Consider the following 21,236-nt stretch of genomic DNA (forward strand, 5'->3'; position numbering starts at 1 on the left):
GACCAAAATTTTCTTAAACTTCGAAATGGGTCAACTGCGTACGTTCAACATTTTCTGATACACCATATATATTATCGATTTTTCACAATTACGGCTTGTTTTATTCATTAGAAGATAAACATGAATATAGCTATTTCAACAGCATTATTTCTATTAGTTTATTATACTTTTTGTTTGGAACACAGAAGTTGTTTTGTTGGTGTGAAAAGTGTACAAACGACGCTGGCCACTCATGATTTTTATAGTAATGTTCAATAATTGTCTAGAATATAGGAAACCATTCTAAAAAAGGGACTGAATTGATCAAAGAAAAATGTCAATTAACATGAGAATTTTTTCCTCAACTAAAATTGTATGTTAGCTGAAGAACTAAAAGTATTGATTAGTATAGGTAGGGTTCTCATTTGGTAGTTCTAGTCACTAAAGAGATAAGAAGAAGTTTGAAATTATAAAAAAAATTCCTATAAATTTAAATAGAGCTTTTCTTGAAATTTTCAAAACTTGAAAAATTTTGGGGTACAAATTTTAATATTCTTTCTCTAAGTCAAATAAAAGAAAATTTGTTTGGCATGGAAATGACTGAAGATACTACAATACAAGCCAACTTCTAATCTTAGTTATTTCGGATATCATTCTTCTATGAGAAAAACACTTGAAACTGAACCTGTATCAGATGAAACATCATGTTTTTATTTTAGAAACACATAATCAATCATAATAGTCAATTTTATAAAAGGTGTACCTCTTATTCAATGTTCAATGCTCTAGATTTAAATTTTATTTAAATTCATGTGAACCATTTTATAAATCAAACTTAAGGGGCAATTTCACTAGGGGAGCATACATAATAAGACAATTATGCATACTACACATCGTTTTCGACAATTATACAATACATTGCAACTTGTATATAATAAGGACTATTGAAATTACTAATTATGACAATAACAGACTAAAAATGATACAGGTAAAAAAAATTTTTGCCCGCGGTTTTGCAACTGTTCCTGATTAATTTTTGGGGACAGAATCCGAAGTAGCTTCTATATTTTGTCCATTGCTATAAACAATTTTAAAAATTGGATTCATGTATTTGTTTATTTATGATTTTCTAGTGTGGAGTTTATTAGGGTAATATTGCTGAAGGCTCCAACAATAGTGGGTCAGAATGTGGATATCCTATCGTCCTTGATATCCATCTTCCATGGTTTTAATGTTATGATGAAATTTTTATCCTGCTACCTTTTGAATGAGTGAGAAATAGTTTTGTTGTTTTCTTTTACACTGTAGTTACCACATACATACATAACAAAAAATATCGGAATGATTCATACAGCTACGACTCTTTGTTTGTGCCATTATTTAGATTCACTGTTATTATATTATATTTTTAAATGAACCTTTGCGAAAAATCGAGTACGACCAAGGAGCCAAGTTCGTAATTGTCTCACAATAAGGTTGATTCAGGTATAATACAAATATATATTTGGCTGATTAATTTAGGTCGAAGCTATGTTTAGTTCTTTATTTTTGACCAGTAAAACTCAACTAAACCTTATCTCAACGATTAGAGTTTTTTTTTATTTTTCGACCTCTGTAATAAGTTAACATTTATAAATGTTAACAATCAATTTGAGTCTCACTTTTCATAGTCAAAAAAAAACGCTACGAATACCGAAAAAAAGCGAAAAATCATGTAAGATGTCGATCAGAGCTATGCATTGTGTTAAGAATAATTGTTCAGATATAAGTGAGGGATTGCTATGGCAAGTAGCCAAACATCTGAAAGAATCTAACACGAACAATAGATAATTCATGAAAATTGCTACCGCACTTTCTTACAATCGATGTAATTTTTCATAATAAATGTTTCGAAACAAGGTTCATAGACGGCAATCATCATTTTGGAAAAATCATTTTGAGTTCATTGACTATCAATATATAAATCTTCTCCACAACCACGTGTTTGAGCGGCATCTTTAATTTATTTAGTTAACAGTGCTTCTTTTGGTCAATTTATTCCTTTATATGTTTTGCAATATCTACTAAACAATAGATACTTGTTTCGGTTTTTGCATGTTATAATTATCTGAATAAATCTAGGAGATAATGGATCTTGTAATTTCGATACCAGTAAAAATAGATTGGATAACTTGTTAAAATACACTTTGAACAGAATCTAACAATGGCAAAAATAAAGAAATATTTAACTTAATATGGACATGTAAAAAGGTATAAAAAATACAATCGAGATCCTATAAAGAAGACGGATCAATAAAAGAGGAATAGACCACATATTAAAAGAAGTGTAGACAACTTGTTGATAAAAAAAGTATACCCTATAACTATCATTGGACAGAGAATGCATTCATATTCTTGGTACCTACTAAGGATTTGAAAGGACTACCAAAGTTTTAATCGACATAAGACTTATATCAATAGTAACTTTTATTTGGTTAATAATTTTCATCTTAAATAGTAGATATATTTATACACATGGGGTTTGAGGTGGTATTTTGTATCGTGAAAGAATAACTAGAAAATAAAAAGGCTTCGTTAGTAAAATATCCTGGATCGTCTTATTATCTAGATCCGATTCAGGTATTACTGTGGAATGTGGAGAAAACCAACTTCATAAATTCACTATTTAATATATTCTATTCCATATCCGTAAAAAATTCGGAAACACATCAAATTTAAATAATAAATTAACATTGCAACTTGCAAAAATTAACGTCTAATTACTTTAGGTAAATGTGTACATTTAGGTATAGATGAAACTAAAGTATATAAGGTGTTCCGTGGTAAAGTCAGTTTTAAACGCCTTAATGAATTGATTTTTCTGTAACCGCCAAGAAAATAAATTTGGGAATGATTTATTAAATCGATAGAAAGGGAGAGTGTTGAACCTGGGAACAAAAAAATTATTTTTTTTCTTTAATTTTTTTTTCTTTAATTAAAAATTAAACTTAAGTTCTTTGAACTTCTTTACTTTCGAGAAGTTTTTGGATATGTACGTAGGTGACTTTAACAATAGCATGGTACCTTATAACCAACTTGAAAAGACGCGGTAGATGGAAATTGGATCAGAGGGATATGTTGAAATATTTTCATAAAACAAAATTCAGAGATTGATAAGGGCCATAACGAAATTAACAATTTCACACAATTGCTTGATAAGGAAGATGAAACCGAAACAAAACGGAAAATAACTCGTGAGCCAAATTGATTTGTGGTCCACACTTTATAATTCTACTGAAAATCTTTGTTAAATTGATCGATAAATGTGGAATCAATCACTTGAACCAATTTTTAATCTTCTTAAAAGATTTAATATGTACATATCTTTTTTAAATCTGATGATAATAATATTAAAAAAAAAACAATATTATAATTTTATATTACAAATTTATTTCACTATATGATGAAAAACAGTAACTGAATAAAATTGTCTAATATATACGAATGAATGCCTTGCTCAATTAATGTTGATTGGATACTACTTAGCTAAAGATAAGAGTTTAATTTCAACTCCAAAATGACTTATTTTCACTTAAATATAACTATTTACAGCGAAAACATAGCTTTCATCAATTTTTTAATTGTCTCTGAAAAGTTATAATGAAAATCGGCAATTGTTGTAAATATTTTTATTTTTTATAAAAATACCACATTGTGCTCAACGTTTTTACTACAAAAAACAACGTGTTAGAGCAAACCCCAATTTTATAATACAAACTTTTACAATATTTTATCAAATAAATATACTATATACTACTTAAAATTACTACATGTATAAAAATCACAGTCTAGCATATCGAAAATTCATAGTTTCCGATATTTATTATAATTTAATAAAAAAAACAAAAGCTAACCAAACAATTGATTAGTTGAAAATAAAAACAATGATGATCTCAACTTTAATTTATTAAATTTTTTTATGTCAATGTTTCCGACCATATATAAACATAATAATCGAATTCACATGAATGCTTTATTCAGAAAAAATATCAAATACCCAATCATAAGTATTTGATACGTGATGATAAATTTGATAATTATAAAAATAATTTAATAAATTTGAGGTTGAGATAGAATACTTACAGTGTTCTTAACAACTATAATTTTTCAAAACATCTAGAGTTAGTTAACATTTCCCTTGTTAGTCTCCAAACTTGCTTAGACGCATTTTCTAAAGCACTAGGTGATTTACCTTTAAACAAATCTAAATTGGGTAAAAAATAATGTGGGCACCGTTTACACTGTAAACACGAAATGAGCTGTAAGAAGATACCGTTGATTCTATCGGCGATACAAGATTCATCCCACTCAGACTCCCGCGGATGTTTCTCACATTCGTAAAGTAACAATGTTTTCATATGGTATCCAGTTACAGGATTACCTGGTAAATCTAAATGTCGATCTCGAAGTGTTTTCAATATACTTAAGCACCTTCGTCTGCAACCACCTTGTAATAGACGATTTTCAGCCTCTATGAATGACAATACCCATGCATCTCCTTCCATAGCGGATTGTTTACCTTGCAAAGCGATACATTCTTTCGAAAGTAGATCAAAACCCTCTGTTTTCACTTCCACCACTATATTAGGATGCGGCCAAGGGATTTGAGGCAGAGGCCAGTGCGCTGCACTTCTGGGCCACAAACCGGCACATTTAAAAGCTGGAGTTATCTGCACTATATATCTTTCACGGATTCTCAATTTCACTTCTGTAGTATCTGCTATCATTTTCACACTATCTCTGTACGAACATTTATCACAAGCTTGTGCTACAAGAGTTTGAAATCGCGATCTCATTTTTCTCGCCGACAAGTACCCAGACGCTGTAATAAATTCTACCCATAAAGACATTGATCTTTTTCTTCCGTCGCTTAACTTCAACACAGCACACCCCGGCAAAGTACCGTCGTCGACAAAATTCAACACTCCCATTTGATTCAAATAAATCACCACTTCAAATTCACATGGTGATATAACTTCTAATCCATCGAATCGGCCATTGTAATCGGTGAGAGAAGATATGAATCTTGGTTCTTGTACTTCGACTTCTTTTAATACGTCTTGAACTACTCTGCACACCTCCTGTATCGTTTTCGAAGTTTGCAATTTTCTCGCTTGTACTTTTTCCGTGTAATATTTGTTGAGTTGATAAACCATTTTGGATTGAGCGGCCAACATATCCGGCGGAACAAGCATCTTCGCGGTTTGGTGGCTACTAGAGCCTAATTTTTCCGCCGGTGCCACCTTGATTACGATGTTTTCTTCGGGTAAAACGGGGTGGGGGTGGAATGTTTTCCTTGAAACCGTTGATTACAATATCGAATCGTTATCGGATACTTCGCGGTTGTCGGTGATGAATCAGCTAACACTGTCGTAACAATACTGTTTAATGGAAAATGAGAAAGGAACAGGTGAGGTAGGCTCCTCCTTCTTTGGGCCGATACTTACCCTACGACCCTCCCACGGAACATAACCAATAGGAGTCAACGTATACGGTTGCTATAGAGTTTTCGATGGGAGTTTTGAGGTGGGGGAAAAGTGATCGATTGTGTTGAGATCACAATAGAAATAGTCCAAGTATATACAGTTCAGTGGTTTGTTGTTGATAATAACGAGAAGTTACGTTTACGGCAAAAATGACCTGAGTATTGAAGATATTTTTTCCATGCATAACGATATATCCTATATGGACTTTTCGAAAAATATCTAAATGAGGCAACGAACAAATTTATTTTATGAAACTCTAATCCCAATTATACAAGTATCGTTCTATTGAAATTTTATATAGATACAAACATATTTCGAAGTTCAAAAATAATTTTGTACTTTGTCTTGTGTACTTATTTTCTTTCACTATCACTTGTTGTCATTTATGTAGGAATCTTCAGTTTTAATTAAATTGTTGTTTGTTTTATTGTCTGTTTTCAGTTGAAATATTAACCTCGTATTTCTTAAATCTACCACACTGCATTCAACATGGATTTCTTTTTAATTCTTTGCTCTATTTGGTGCTTCATAAGTACATTTCGGCTATAAAGATGTGGGCTATCTCTCACAAAAATACTATGTTTCGCTATAAAGAGAAGAAAATCAATTTGAAAAAACTCAGCTGTATATACTGATTTGTAGTTGTTCTCTATTCGATGACGTTTTTGTCTGACATTCTTTAGACGAATTCACCTAACCAGTGGTGTTGTGCTAATTTTTTTTACTGGAACGCGTATATATAATTATATAGACAGGGCCGATCCTGGGTAGGCGGCCGCTCTGTGCGGTCTCATGTCCCAAATTTGACGACGACGGGGGGAGATTTCCCCCAATTTTCGCCCGTCGCCAGGATCGGCCCTGCATATAGCATGAAAGAAAGGAAACGAAAATCATTACGAAACCCATTTTATATATATATATATATATATATATATATATATATATATATATATTTATTTGTTTATATAAGTATATGTTTACTACAATAATAGGAACGTTTAATAAAAATTAGTCAACAAATTATAAAATACGCATAGTAGATAAGTACTCAAACAATATTTCATAAATATTTTTAACAATACATGAAAACGCCAATGGTTTTTATAAAATATTCCAAATAGGATTAAGTTCAGGATCTTGTGGTTGAATTTTCCTTGTTTTGTTGTCATCCGCTGAACGATGAGACTAACCAAGTTTTTACTTAATCATCTGGTTTAAATAATTGTTGTGGTGGATCATTCATTTTCATAAATAAAAGATTTGCTATATTTTCAATTAATATTTTATTTCTTTGTTCATTTAAAATAATATTACTGAATCCGCGCTCGCACTCTGCCGAACTGCAAGGTACAATATTTATGTATCGAATTAAGATTTCTACATTTTCAGGAATTACTTTTCCTCCAGTATCAATATAATATCTAAAGGCATTGATACATTGCATCGGTGATGTTGAATTAAATCTGGTGCATAATGACTGGATTTCATTTTCTCCATAGCCAATTTCAATATCTACTTCTAGTCATATTATTAATGAGACTTTCAAGGAATTGATTTCTGTTAATAATATCTAGTAATTTTCTGTTAATCTGTTAAAGTTAATGTTCCTAATTTCATCACTTGACAGATTCTGATGCTTCTATGAATTTGTTTCCTTTTTTAACGTCTTTTAGTGATTTCCAAATAGCGAATAGTTCGACGGATTAGTTTGTTCGCATATACTATCGTTACACTTCTGTTCTGTAACGCTTCAGACAAGATGGAGAGCTCATATAAAACGTGATGCAAAGTTAATTATAAACTGTTTAGACATGATATATTTTTATAAATCAATGTATACACTCTGATCAGTTTTTGAACGAGTTTCATCAGTTGCGGCTTGATGAAAATGTTCAGCAAGAGATTTTAAATTTTGCCAAACTGCATTAACAGTTCTGAATGTACTAGCTATCTACCTTATTCCTAAAACACGTCCTATTTTTTAAATTTCTTCTCCCAAATTTTCCGCGCATGATTCAAGTTCGCGTTGATTTTTAGAAGATTGATGATAAATGGTATATAATTTATCCATAAATATGTGAAAATCGTTACCAGAGAGCTCCAGACGATGATTTAAACAGTGCCACGTGATTATTTTTGGAAATTCATTCAATAATTTTGTAGCCACTCCTGACCATTTTCCTAAAATTACACTTGCCCCGTCCCTGGTAATTGCAATGAAATTTTGTTTCAAATAATTCTCGTCGAAGCCATATTTTTCCAAATTATTTAAAAGGTATTCTGTAATGGTGGATGCTGTTTGATCGGACAATTCTATTGAATAAAAAAAAGGAATCGTGGTTCGCTGATTTTATTTATTTCGAATTTTAAAAATATAATTAGAGTAGATTTTATACTTTATGTTGTAGATTCATCAATGAGAAACGAAATCTTTCCATTTGTTTTAATAATATCTGAACAAATTCTTAATTTCATATTTTTGGATATGTGATTAATTATATTTGTGCAGGTATATCTGGATCGTAAACCAGGTGCAAAAATTGTTCCATTTAATTCTTGCAATTGCAATAAATTATAATAATCCGAATATGGTCGGTCGTGTTTGGCTAAATAATAAGCAGTTGTAAATACTAAAGACGTGCTCTTAATGGACGCCTTATTTAAATTGTCTATTACATTTTTTATTTGCCGATGCTGTTCGCTGTTTAAAATTTTTTCTCAATTAATGTGCGCTGTTGTTTTCGCTTGTTCAAAAATTTTTTTTCTTAATGACATTAACCTCGATTTTTTATCTTTACCATAGTAAGAAACGGATGTGGAACTCGATTCCTTTGAAATACTTAAACCACGAGTTTTAGATACTCCTAAGTGCTGTATTTTGTTACAAAAAGAGCAACCTAATTTTCCGGATTTGGAAAGTAATCAAGGAAACTGTCTTTTCTTTTCTAACTACATTTCCGCACTCCAAATACTAGGCCACGAGACTTCTTCAGAATCGTTATCATTATAAGTACTTGTTGACGTTGACGTTGATGCTATGGCTGCAAGTTCAACAGATTCAGTTGATCAGCGTTGAAGTTGGTGTTGGATACTTGGCTTAATGTTGCATTTTCCTGGGTCATTGACTCATCTTCGCTGCTAGTTTTTAGTTTTTTTTTTATAAAAAGGTGATGCTACTTTTTTTTTCTTTTTTTAATCATGTTGAAATTACTAATAAAATAAATACTATAGGATAGGATAGGAAAAAAACGGATACTTTTTTATTAATAATGAAAATGAAATATACTTACACTTTAAGTTTATTAGATTAAAGATTATAGAAAAATGCAACTACTGCATACATATATATATGATGCGCACGTAATCTTGTAGCGAGTGGTTCTTAGAAATATGCGAAATTGACACAAACACTTTTAAATCGACACTTTCGACTTAGGTAGCGTAGGTAGCGTGCATAGAATATTTTGCTAACAGTATTACTTATTAATCTTTTTATTACATTGTATGTAATAAAGGTTTTAATGCATACAATAGTTTTGTGTGGCACTTATTCACTAACTAAAACTTCCACTTTCTATAAATGTACTGTCGCAAAGATGGTTTGACACTGATTAAAAAAATAGTTTTAAATACTCAAATTCTTACACATAGGGTGGGAAATGTAAAAACTACAAAGATGGGAATTTCCCAGCAATGCACATTTCCAATGAAAATCGGTACGTTTGTCGGCATTTTTCTTATCTTCACTGTATTAAACTAATAAAGTTTAAAACATCTGCCAATACTGGAAACCAACATGCAATAAACTATACCAGGATGAGTAACGTACGTGGGCCGCTTGCATTAAAATTTATGTACGAAATTTTTACTTTTTTAAAATATATTTTTTTCTTCTAATGTTTATTATAAATACCTATAGTTTAATTCCCGTCGAACCAGTTCAAAAACCGGCTCACGTATTTGTTTCGGATCGGTTCGAGTTCCGGTTCAGCAGAAAAAAAAAACGTTCCGGACTCCGGTTCACGGTTCGGAAAAACAAGCCGGTTCGTTCCGGTTTTAGTTCCGGTTCGGGTTCGGTTACTTATAATACATATAAAAATTAGCTATTTCAAAAAAACTCTAAATAAGTAAGTACCGTAATTTCCACATGAAAATGAATATTTTTTGCACAAATGCATAAGTATTTTTGAGATTTGATATTAAGCCTTTTACAATTGACACCAACCTAACATAATATCTATATCACTTTATTTACCTAATTGACGCTTGAAAAGAATAGAATGTTTGAAAAATTGATTCTATACCTAATTCTATGTCTATACATTCAATTTTTTTATAATAAAATTTACACCAGGAGTCAAAATACTTTTTTACTCAACAGTGAAAGTTTTTGTTTAAAATTCAAAAATACCTGCAGGAGTAGAATCCAATTAACTTTTACAAAAAAAATATAATTAATAGATACATTTTTGTTAACGCTCTGATAGGATACTGACGATACTATTTTGGATTAAGAATATATTTTTAAAATTATTTTAGAGATAAAATATATGATTAACTAAATCAATACCATGGTAATGGATTTTTCGAAATAATGAAGTAATAGCTCTGAGGACCCAATATCATTAAAGATATCTTGAAATAGTAATTTTGGTCGAAAAGCAAGCCCACTTGTTCAATTTAATCATATATAGATTTTTCGCACATAAAAAGAAAATAAAATGGGTCTCTATAAAATGGTACTAACTTAGCAGCTCATGGAAAACGATTTTGGTAGAATGAATTTTCGTGAAAAAAACAAACAAACTACGAAATTGCCGCTATTATGGTCTAACGAAAATCCTTAATGAATGAGAGAAGAATATATGCAATATTCTGAAAAAGGTTTTTTTTGGTCAGGAATTGCTAGAAATAAGTAAAAACTGATTTGTTGTTCATGTCAAATGTTTCTAGTCTGGCCTCAAGGTTCAGGCCGACCTTGCTTCAACCTTGTCAAACATCAACCTCTGGCGAACTGTACTCAATCTTCACTAAATTCTAGCTGTTCGCAACCCTAAATAACTGGTTGTGGTAAGAAAAGAACTTGTGTATAATTTCATTTTAGATTTTTCACATCTTACGTTAGACTCTTTATTATTTATTATTATTCTCTAACTTTGTCAATTTAAACATTTGCATTTGTCGAAAGTGTCGAAAGTTACTTCGTTTAACCTTCCCATTTGAATGCGCCTAATAGAACAAAAAAGTGAAACATATCTACTGTTTCATGACATACATGTACATACCTCTATTGAATTCTCAACATTCTCGCCAACATCAATTATTATAAAAATTGACAATTAACAGTACGGAATTGTTCTTTTGAAACTTTTTCTGTTTATATATTAGTACATGTAAACTTGAAGCCGTACCACCTTCTATATATGGCCCTAATGGAAAATTCTAAAATATGTAAAGCAACTTCACACTTATTTTTAAGGAGAAAAATTGATGTAGTGGTGAGGTAATTATTATTGACGAAAGTGTTCTAATTATAGTCATTCCGCAACTTGCACGAATCCTACTGACGGCACCAATTATAGGGTTTCGTGAAGAAAATCGTTTTAGATAAATCCCTAATTCATTTTCGCAAATGATACAAAATACTGAACTTGACAAATTGAAAACAATACGATATAGAAATCATGAAAACAATACTACAGAAGGTCTGGTCTTAACTAAAGAAACGGAATATATACTATTATAAAATTATCGCTGACAAGTCTTTTTATCTGACTGAAGGATGTGGTGTCTTAGACCGAGTTACGAACTTTTTTTAAAAAACTGGTTTTCATCATAATTCCTGTAACTACCTACTTTTTTAGTAACTATTGTAAACAACTCACTGCATAATTACTTATAACCTTATTTATGATAAATAATAATGTAAATAATTTTGTTTTATGAATAAGAGTTGGAAAATTCAAAGCTTTTCAAAATTTTAATAAAAATAAGTTTATTTAATTTACATTCTCAAGTTTTCAATACAACAACTTTCTATGTTATTTCAATATATGATGGCTACATCTTAATTTTTACATCATACAGAACTTTTTATAAAGATCCATTTTTGATTAATATTATTAATAAAAAAGTGTCCAACACTATGTTGCGAACTTAAAGACTATTGCACTATATGTCTTATAAACAGTTCTGAATTTTTCAACAGCTCACGTATTTAAAAAAAGAAACTGGCAATTAAACTATCTACCATTGAAAAATTATGAATAGAAAAACTACGCTATGGTATCTCTAATGTTTAATTTAAATCTGCGGCTTGGAAGCGTTCACCTGTCAAGTTATATTAATTCAACTTGTACAAGATAATTTTATGACATAACGAAATAACGTTAACGACTTATTTAGTTTATTAATTTAGAAGTGGATAAAACTGTTGAGTAATTAACAGTTAATAATTAATTTAAAAAAAAATATCAAGCGAGATTGTATGAGACGGTACATTATTAACAAGGAAAACTGTTGTGTCACGAATAGGTGCATTTTTTGCTAACATTCAAGGTAATATCATTATAATAATAATGACAACAATCATTCCGTATAGTAGCTTCTTTAGACTTAAAAATTATACTTCTCTCTAAAAGAAAAAATATGATTCTGTTTAATACACTCATAATCGTGCAATCTTAAGATTGCGAAGATTTTTAGATTTAAAAATAACAAAAAAAAAAATGGTTTTTGAAGATCTAGGTACTTAAACCAATCAAATGGATAAAAAATTAATTCAAATTTGAAGAACTTATTACAAATATAAAAGAATATCAAAAACCATGCCAATGGCTAATCCTATTCAGATTTTCAACCAACGAAACTACTGCTAATCCTGAAATTCAAATCTAGTATGAAACTTTTATACTGTCTCGATCATTTATCAACAGTTTATTTCAAGAATTTCTCGACTTTGTATTTGCTGGACAACGGGTTTTCTGTGGTTCACCGCACCAGTAAACAACTATGTTACATATGAAGCATTTGTCATTTTTGGTTTTCTTTTCGACAAAAGTTATACATATATATAACAACAATCCAACTAACTTACATGAAGATCGATAGTGAGATCCAGATACTTCTGCTAGAAAGGCCTTAAATACTAAACAAAACATATAAAATTAATATATAATTAGGTAGTATAAATGTGAACAGATGATGGTGGGTCAATAATACCCTTAAGTTGAATAAACAGATGATAAGTACATAATATAACAATAACGACTGATAAGTGGTGCACAACGATAAACTAAATCAGTTCGAGGGTAATGGTCAACTTGAATTACTCTAGCGTTATAATCCTAGGACTACTACAACACAAACATTGTGCGTCCAAGTTGTCATTGGAAACAGAGAGCTGTAACGAAATAATTAGACGAATTTAAAAAAAAATACTTAAGAAGTATGAAGCAGTACAGAACAGAGCAGAGGAAAATCTTTTATCTTGATGAGAAGTGGATTAATGAAAGTTATAAATTACCAAAAATGTGGCAAGATAAAAATATAACCAGGGCTCGCCAAGCTTTCATGGAAGGCCTATCAACAGGTATTAAGGTGCCTTCAGGTAAAAGGAAAAGACTAATAATCGTCCATATTGGAAGCGAAGAGGGATTTTTAAAGAAGGTTTGCTAACCACTCAGTCGTACGGGAGATTACCATGAGAACATGGATAGGATGTTTTTGAAGACTATTTTGGTGAAATGATAAAATATCTTCCGGCTGATTCAGTAGTAGTTATGGATAACGCGATAAGATAACGATAAGTTATCATTCTCGACGCACAGAGAAGACTCCAACTTCATTCTTGGAGAAAACAAGAAATTATTGACTGATTAACCAACAAACGTATTGAATTTGAAGATAATTTGATAAAAAAGAACATTTAGCTGTAGCAAATTTACACAAACATCGTTTTATGAAATACACCGTGGAAGATACAGCAGAAAAACATAGTGTAACTGGGCTGCGCACACCGCCATATCATTGCTTACTAAATCCTATAGAACTTATATGGGCGCAATTGAAAGCATTTGTAGCAAGACACAAACGACATTCAAAATGAAAGACGTTGAACTACTGTTTGATCAAGCCATTAAGGAGGTGACACTAGAGAACTGGCGAAAAGCAGTTCAGCATGTCATTAAAGAAGAGGAGAAAATGTGGGATCTTGACTACTTGATCGGTCGGACCGCCGACCCGTTAATTATAACGTCAAGAGGAGATGACAGTTCCTCAAATGACGAAGAATATTTTGATTTTTTATAATTTAATTTGTGTATAATGTATTTTTTTATAATGTTCAATAAAAATAAGTGTACCTAATACTATGAACATAATGCCTAATTTGTATTCTGTTAAAATAAAATTCTTTCCTTTTTACGAGTATCCTACCGGCACGCCTTTGGCATACTATTTTCAGTGTTTGTGAATGGATCACAATAGGTTAATCCATATATTGACCCCAACCCGGGTAGTACTACCTACACTTGATAAAAAAAATTTTATAATGAAATCAATGCCAAACTATGAAAGTGGGTCAAATATTCGTTGGGTCACTCTGTGGTCCCTTCACATACCTAATGAGATTTTATTACTCTATACCTTTCTGAAATAAACTATAAAATCTTGAATCTAGAAGAATGAGGTGGAAATGTGCACAGTATATATCTTTGTAAAAATTAAAGTTTACAGTTGTTTCCTTTTAAAATTAACACTGATTAAACTATACTCTCACAATAAAAAAAAAAACAATATTCAAGCCTTTGATAGACGAGTTGCATGATAGTTAATAAACATTCAAAAGTTTGAATGTTGTATCTAGCAACATATCCCTTTATTTAAGTCCACATCAGTTCATTGGTGTTACGTGGTAACCACAACTCTATTTTTTTGCTACTTATTAATACTTAATGATTGGTGTGACTTCAATAAGAATATTTGAAGTAATCCGTCTTCTGCCACTACTTCTTCTATTATCAACCGATTGAAGATTTCTTATTTTCTCGAATAACTATCACTGTCCATTGCTTTCACAAAATTGGTCGCTGATAAATCTGTCATTTAAATGAAATAGTCCTCAAAAATATCAGCAATTTTTTCATGATAGTTTTTCGAAGAACTTGAAACAAATGCTCAAAATCTAATCTCATCTCATATCATCTCACAAGTTATTCTTCAGTTTCTTCTTTGCTTGGTCAAGAAAAAATCAAAAATTAAGTGATGATTTTTGACAGCAATATGAAGAGAGTGAACATGCTATTTTAGTTATTATAAAATTTTCCATTCCAACGACTTGAGTGACGACGATATAAAAACAAATTTAACCGGGATGGAACTCAATATTTTTTGATTTCAGCTATTTCTGTAAATCTTTTTTTAACCACTTTGTTGGGGTCAATTTTTATAAGTCTCGAGTAATAACTCTCATTATCGATTGCTACTATACAATACAATTATTTGTTTGAACCATTTTTGACTATATACCTCATGGTATATAGTCACAGGTACGAGTAAATTCACAAGGCAACTAAACCTTCAACAAAACCGTTTGATCCGCCGTGTACTATTATCAGTCTACGCCCCTTTCCTATTGGTGGATCTAAACCTGTAGATAAATGATTTGAAAAAGACTGTCTTCGACTTGTAATAATTTTATCAAAATTTATTTGAGATCTAATCATGTTTTATCTAAATAAAATATATTTCTTATTTGATTTAGACTTTCTGAAATGCTTTTTCCAGCGAAAAAAAAACCTATTCCTTTTAAAAGTTTCCAAGGTGTGTTTCGACTAAGCTCAGAGTAATCCTTATTATCTCGAACGTGGCCAAAGTTTCCATAATCACAGTAGATTGCACACTGCACCTTGTAAGTTGCAACAGAAGTAAACTGTTAAGAATACCCAATCTCGACCATCTAAATGAAATAAATTTCTTTTCTCATACTACAATATCGCTTCATCCTATTAAAATAGACTTTCGGGAATGCTTTTTCCGGCAAAAACCCATTTATTTAATGTTTCCATAGTGTGCCTCGACTCATTTCAGGGTAATCCTTATTATCTCGAATCCTGGAAAGAACTTTGCCTATTATCGAAATGTTCCTTTCGAATTATTTTCTTTTTGAAATTTTGGTTTTCCTGGATTTTCCATATTTCCCATAATCACACTAGAATTCTGAAATCTGCACCTTGCAATTAAACTAAACAATTAAAAAATGAAAAAAACCTACCATTGTATTTTTGGTGAAATATGTTGTGAAGAGATTCATGGAATTAAAATGAATGTATTAAGTATTGCACTGAAAATTAGGTTTTATCACTTTCTCGTACATAAAAATAGACTACACATAATTTCTATTTTAAATTTGCCTTAGAACTCTATATATAACTCAATATTTTCCTTAAAAAACGTCTGTACTAAGTTTTAATCCACATAAATGTAAACTATAGCAAGATTGGAAGCAAGTTTTCCACATAGGAAAGTCGGGTTCATTATCACTATGCGCTATTGCTTGGAAGTATGGCTAGTACTTATCTGGTAACTGGACTAGCGTTATGAGATCTTTATATTTATTACTACTAATTTTCTTCATTGTCATTTGAATGGAAGGAATGGCCAGTGTCAAGGAAATGAGTCCATTTTGTCGTGGTGGTTGATGTCAATAGAAAACTGTTAGGGTTGTCATGGATGGTGCAGTTTGTGCAGAGCCACCGAAGATAGAAGCTCTGTGAGTTGGTCAGGTTGGGTAGTAAATGAAGTTATGTTTTGTGGCTCTTTACCATAAAAGGACGTGACTTCTTGTAATCATTGCTATATCCTAAAAACAAACTTTTCGAGGACTTATTTTGTTATGGTTTGGTAAAGTAGAAATAAACTTATATCAGTAAGAAACTCAATTTGACGATAATTAGACTTACGTCTTATAGTCTATTTTCATGTATAAGAAAGTGATAAAATGATAGAGCATTCGTCACTTTGGTCAGATCTATTAATATGTACAGCTTATGGTTAGAAAAGACCAATAAAAGCCTGACAACTTAGCTCAGGTACATTTATTTTAGTTTTGGATTAGTAAGTAGGTTTTATTTCTCTCTAGTAGGTACCCAAAAATAGACTAGGTATGGCTCTGACGTACACAATTGTCGACATGCTACTTACAGCCTTCTATTATTTATTTGTATTTAATAGATTAGACATTTGATTCTTCACTTTTCCCAAATTTTTTTAAATGAAGGTGTAAATAGATGATGAGAATTAAGAATTTCATTCATTAAAGGACACAAGAAAAGATATAATTATAGCACGTTTTTAATAAATTAATTCGAAAATGTACATAGAAATTCAACAAAATATTTATTTTTGACATATAACCGCAGTCTTCTGAATACAAATATAAATAAACATTAAATACGACTAAAATATGATATACATTACATTGATACGATGTAACATTTAGAATGTATGTTATGTACAATATCTTATATGCAAAATATACCGGTAGATGGCACTAGAATACGAGATTGATTGATAATATCATTGTCCTACATACTATTTAAAGCTATAAATCAATGAATTACACGAAAGTAATTGTATATCTAATTAAATTTAACGCAGATACTAAATTTGATCAAATTTTTTTACAACCGTTTATGTAACACGCATTGGAGCTATTATTCGGTTATATAATAAATGTAAAAGTTTTTGTTGTTGTTAACCATATTTTTCATTGTTTGAAAATTCGTTTTTGTTTATATTTTATACTTTTTGAAAGGATTGCGAATTTTTGAGATCCTTCAACTATTTCACAATTCACATCAAGTATTAGAGTTTAGTTGTGAAATAACAATGGATCAAAAGTATTCCCATAACTTTAGGAGTATAGATATATTATATAGGCATGTGACGGCTAAATATCGGATTTTAATGATAATCTAATCAGTTTTGTATCAATTTGTTCTATCACATAGAAAAGAAACTGCTGCAATTCCAACATCTGAAACAATTTTACAATGATTACTCAGGAAATATTCTTATCTACAACACAGCAATGGAATGGAGAATACAAATTTTGATCAAAGATGGGGAAAAATACGAATCACAAATAAAAGAAATATTAAAATAAGAAATAAACTAGGACTAATTAGAAAAAAAGGTTTTTTCAATTACTCCGATAGATGTTTTTATTAGTTATTTCCATTTCTGTCTTTACTATTAATGACAGAGAGAGTGACAGTGAGTAAAAATAAGATCATTGTGAAAATGCACATAAATTGTTATAAAAATAACGTTTATACCTTTATAATATGATATTAATATGTTAATAGAAAATTTGTTAAGGAAATTACTCGAAAGTAAACCTAAAAAATCTTCAAATTACGTTTCCAGTCAAACCGTTTGAAATTCGCAATCATTGGTTGAAAGTAGAAAATCAGTAGTTTATGGTGGGCTATAATTTCCACCCGTAGTCACTAAGAAGATATATAATGGGAAAGAGAATTTAGAATGAATAATAAGGGAATAATTGTGTATAGAATACAATAATAGAATGGAAAACAAAAAGGTCAATCAAATGAAACCAGTGAAGAAGTTGCAATTTTTCCTAAATTTTTAGTAAAAACGTAACAATTTACTGCTTTATAAAGGTAGGTATACCAAGCTTGTTTCATATCGTTATAGTAAATACATTTGAAATTCATAAAGTTGAGTGGGAATGTAAAATAAAGAATAAGGCATATTTTTGAGAGAGTAATTGCTTTTATATGTAGTTGGCAGAACTTAATTCGTGAGACGAAGTGAAAAATTTTAATATTAACAAATACATAAAAACAATTAACATCCTTACACAAGATTATTCTATAGGTACTTATAAAAATTCATTAGAATTCGATTATCAAAATATTATGTGGCTACTCAAGATATTAATGATGAAATCATCATGTTCAAACAGTTTAGCTCGCAGCATTTTTAATCTCAATTTTTTCCCTATTTTTCATAATAAAAACTTTCAATTAATCTAAAAATCTATTATAAATATCACTTTTTAACTATTTCAATGATTAATATTGAAAATGTTTAAGACTACCTACCACAAAAAATATTATCATACAACTTTTCCTCGTTGAGAAGAATTTTTTTAAATACATTCGATTGCTCAATAATTCTTGTTTATATAGTGTAGTCACTTATTTTTTAAATGTCGTAAAATAATGAAGACAATATGATCTTAATCAATAAAAAAAATATATCATTAACAAAATAAACCACATATAAATGGGAACGAATAAGAACATAACTTTACAAGTTATAACAATATGGCATGATGTTGAAATATTTCAGTTTTTAACCAATATGTTAACAAAAACAAAGATATAAATAATCACATAAATACAACAAAAAAACTTTTGTCTATAATTTTTCCAAACATCTAGTATTTGTTAACATTTCTCTTGTCAACCTCCACACTTGTTTCGCTGCATTTTCCAAAGCGCTCGGTGACTTCCCTTTAAATAAATCTAAATTAGGTAGGAAATAATGGGGACATCGTCGACATTGCAAACATGAAATTAGTTGTAAAAATATGCCATTGATTCTGTCTGCTATACATGATTCATCCCATTCACTTTCTCTTGGATGTTTTTCGCATTCATAAAGTAGTAATGTTTTCAAATGATAACTGGCTACGGGATTACCAGGAAGATCTAAATGTCGATCACGGAGTGTTTTTAGAATACTGAGGCATCTTCGCCTACATCCTCCTTGTAAAAGGCGATTTTCTGCTTCTAAAAACGATAAAACCCACGCGTCACCTTCCATAGATGTTTGCTTACCTTGCGCCGCGACACTTTCTTTGCTTAAAAGATCAAAACCTTCTGTTTTAACTTCTGCTACAAGATTTGGATGTGGCCAGGGTATGTGTGGTGACGGCCAATGTGAACCAGACCTAGGCCAAACTCCGGAGCATTTAAAAGCAGGTGTAATTTGCACTACGTATCTCTCACGAATTCGTAATTTTACTTCCGAAGTATCTGCAATCATTTTCACACTATCCCTATAGGAACATTTATCACAAGCTTGGGCAACCAGTGTTTGAAATCTCGACCGTATTTTTCTCGCCGACAAATATCCAGATGCCGTAATGAATTCCACCCATAAAGACATTGATCTTTTCCTTCCGTCGCTTAATTTCAATACGGCACACCCCGGCAATGTCCCGTCATCGACGAAATTAAACACACCCATTTGATTTAAATAAAGCACCACCTCGAATTCTATCGGCGAAATAACCTCCAAACCTTCATACTTTCCATTACATTCTGTCAATGAAGATATAAACCTGGGTTCTTGCACTTCCACTTCTTTGAGAACTTCTTGAACTACTTTACATACTTCCCTAATTGTTTTTGCGATCGTTGTCATTCTAGTTTGCACTCGTTCACCATAGTATTTGTTTATTTGATAGAGCATTTTGGACTGGGCGGCCAGCATATCGGCCGGGACCAGCATTTTGATATTTTTGCCCGATCACATGGACCGTCGGGTTTGTACTAGAGTGGTGCCGTAGAATTTTGTGAGGTGTGGCATAGCGAAAGGCGGGTTTTCATGCTCCACCTATATTATTAGTATGTATGAATTGCGCAGAGATGTTATCGATCCTTTAGAATGTCAGTTGAATCTTAGGTACATATTATACGTTTTCAGTTTCATTGTAGTTTACACAGGAACAATTATTATATTATAAAAAAATATAAACTTATTCGTATTATGTATTTATTTTTATACTATAATTTTTTACATTTCGAAATTGCTATGAAGAAGATAAACATATTGTATTCAAACAAAATTATTTTTGAAAAATAATACGGTCCAAGTGTCCGTCTCGCTACTGTAATTCCTTAAACCCGAACCTTAGATTTTATGAAACTCTTCCACATATAACACTGGGTAGGTATGTGAATGTTACCTGAATCTTTTTCCGGTTTAGTCACTTTCAAGAAAATCCCATCGAAAGAAATTGACTGGAAATTCGACTAAGCTGTACTGATACCATGGAATATCTATTCTACGGGAGATCAATTTAAGAACACAGGTAAAATCTTGTTGGATATACAACAGTTTGTGCCATCTTGCTGCTTTCATTTTCTATTTTTGTAACCATAAAAATAATGTATTCAACTGTGGTTGTAAAAATCTGAGTTAACAGTTGGGTACCTACTCAATCGCCGCGCATATTTTCCGGTCAATTATGTCTTTTGAAGATAACGCAGTTCAAAACGTCATTTGTCGAGAATGTGTAAGTATTTGGTGCTTCAATTTAGGGAATTCTCTACTCCAAAATCAGCAATTTTATTTGTTGATATGCCCATTCAAGTGCTCTTCCCCCTCAAATAATTTTCACTCAATTTCTGCACTAAATCTATCTTGAAAGGATGCAGTTCAATATCCGACGAAAAGTTATTCGGAGTATCGCTAAAGCATAAAATTATTTACTTGCGTCACGTTTCTTCTTTGTGGGTACCCTGTATTCATTAATCGTGCTGGTTGCTAAGAAGTTTCTAACCTATCTTTTATCTAATTTTTTTTAACTTGTTTTACAGTGAGCGCGCGTTGCTTTTCCGTGAAGGGATTCATTGTGACTAAATTTCCAAAAAGTGAAAAAGCATAGTCCCGACCCATCTCCCTGCTAGGTTC

General features: G+C 31.1%; 3 protein-coding genes across 16 annotated transcripts in view; 1 reads left to right on the plus strand and 2 right to left on the minus strand.

Moving 5' to 3' along the window:
- The window catches only part of LOC130897076 (neurobeachin), a 735,983-nt gene that overhangs the window by 637,450 nt on the left and 77,297 nt on the right, over positions 1 to 21,236 (plus strand). The window lies entirely within an intron of this gene.
- On the minus strand, positions 3,633 to 5,395 carry LOC130897083 (protein mab-21). The gene has a single exon (XM_057805668.1). The coding sequence runs from the start codon at positions 5,211 to 5,213 to the stop codon at positions 4,116 to 4,118; it is 1,098 nt and encodes a 365-aa protein (XP_057661651.1). The 5' UTR covers positions 5,214 to 5,395; the 3' UTR covers positions 3,633 to 4,115.
- LOC130897082 (protein mab-21-like) lies at positions 16,845 to 20,088 on the minus strand. Its single transcript, XM_057805666.1, has one exon. The coding sequence runs from the start codon at positions 20,049 to 20,051 to the stop codon at positions 18,954 to 18,956; it is 1,098 nt and encodes a 365-aa protein (XP_057661649.1). The 5' UTR covers positions 20,052 to 20,088; the 3' UTR covers positions 16,845 to 18,953.

The sequence above is a fragment of the Diorhabda carinulata genome, chromosome 8 (assembly GCF_026250575.1).
Source record: "Diorhabda carinulata isolate Delta chromosome 8, icDioCari1.1, whole genome shotgun sequence".
Classification (NCBI taxonomy): Eukaryota; Metazoa; Arthropoda; class Insecta; order Coleoptera; family Chrysomelidae; genus Diorhabda; species Diorhabda carinulata.

What these genes read in the sequence shown, in the direction of transcription:
- LOC130897083 (XM_057805668.1), bottom strand. Translation starts at nt 5,213, where the DNA reads ATGCTTGTTCCGCCGGATATGTTGGCCGCTCAATCCAAAATGGTTTAT.
- LOC130897082 (XM_057805666.1), bottom strand. Translation starts at nt 20,051, where the DNA reads ATGCTGGTCCCGGCCGATATGCTGGCCGCCCAGTCCAAAATGCTCTAT.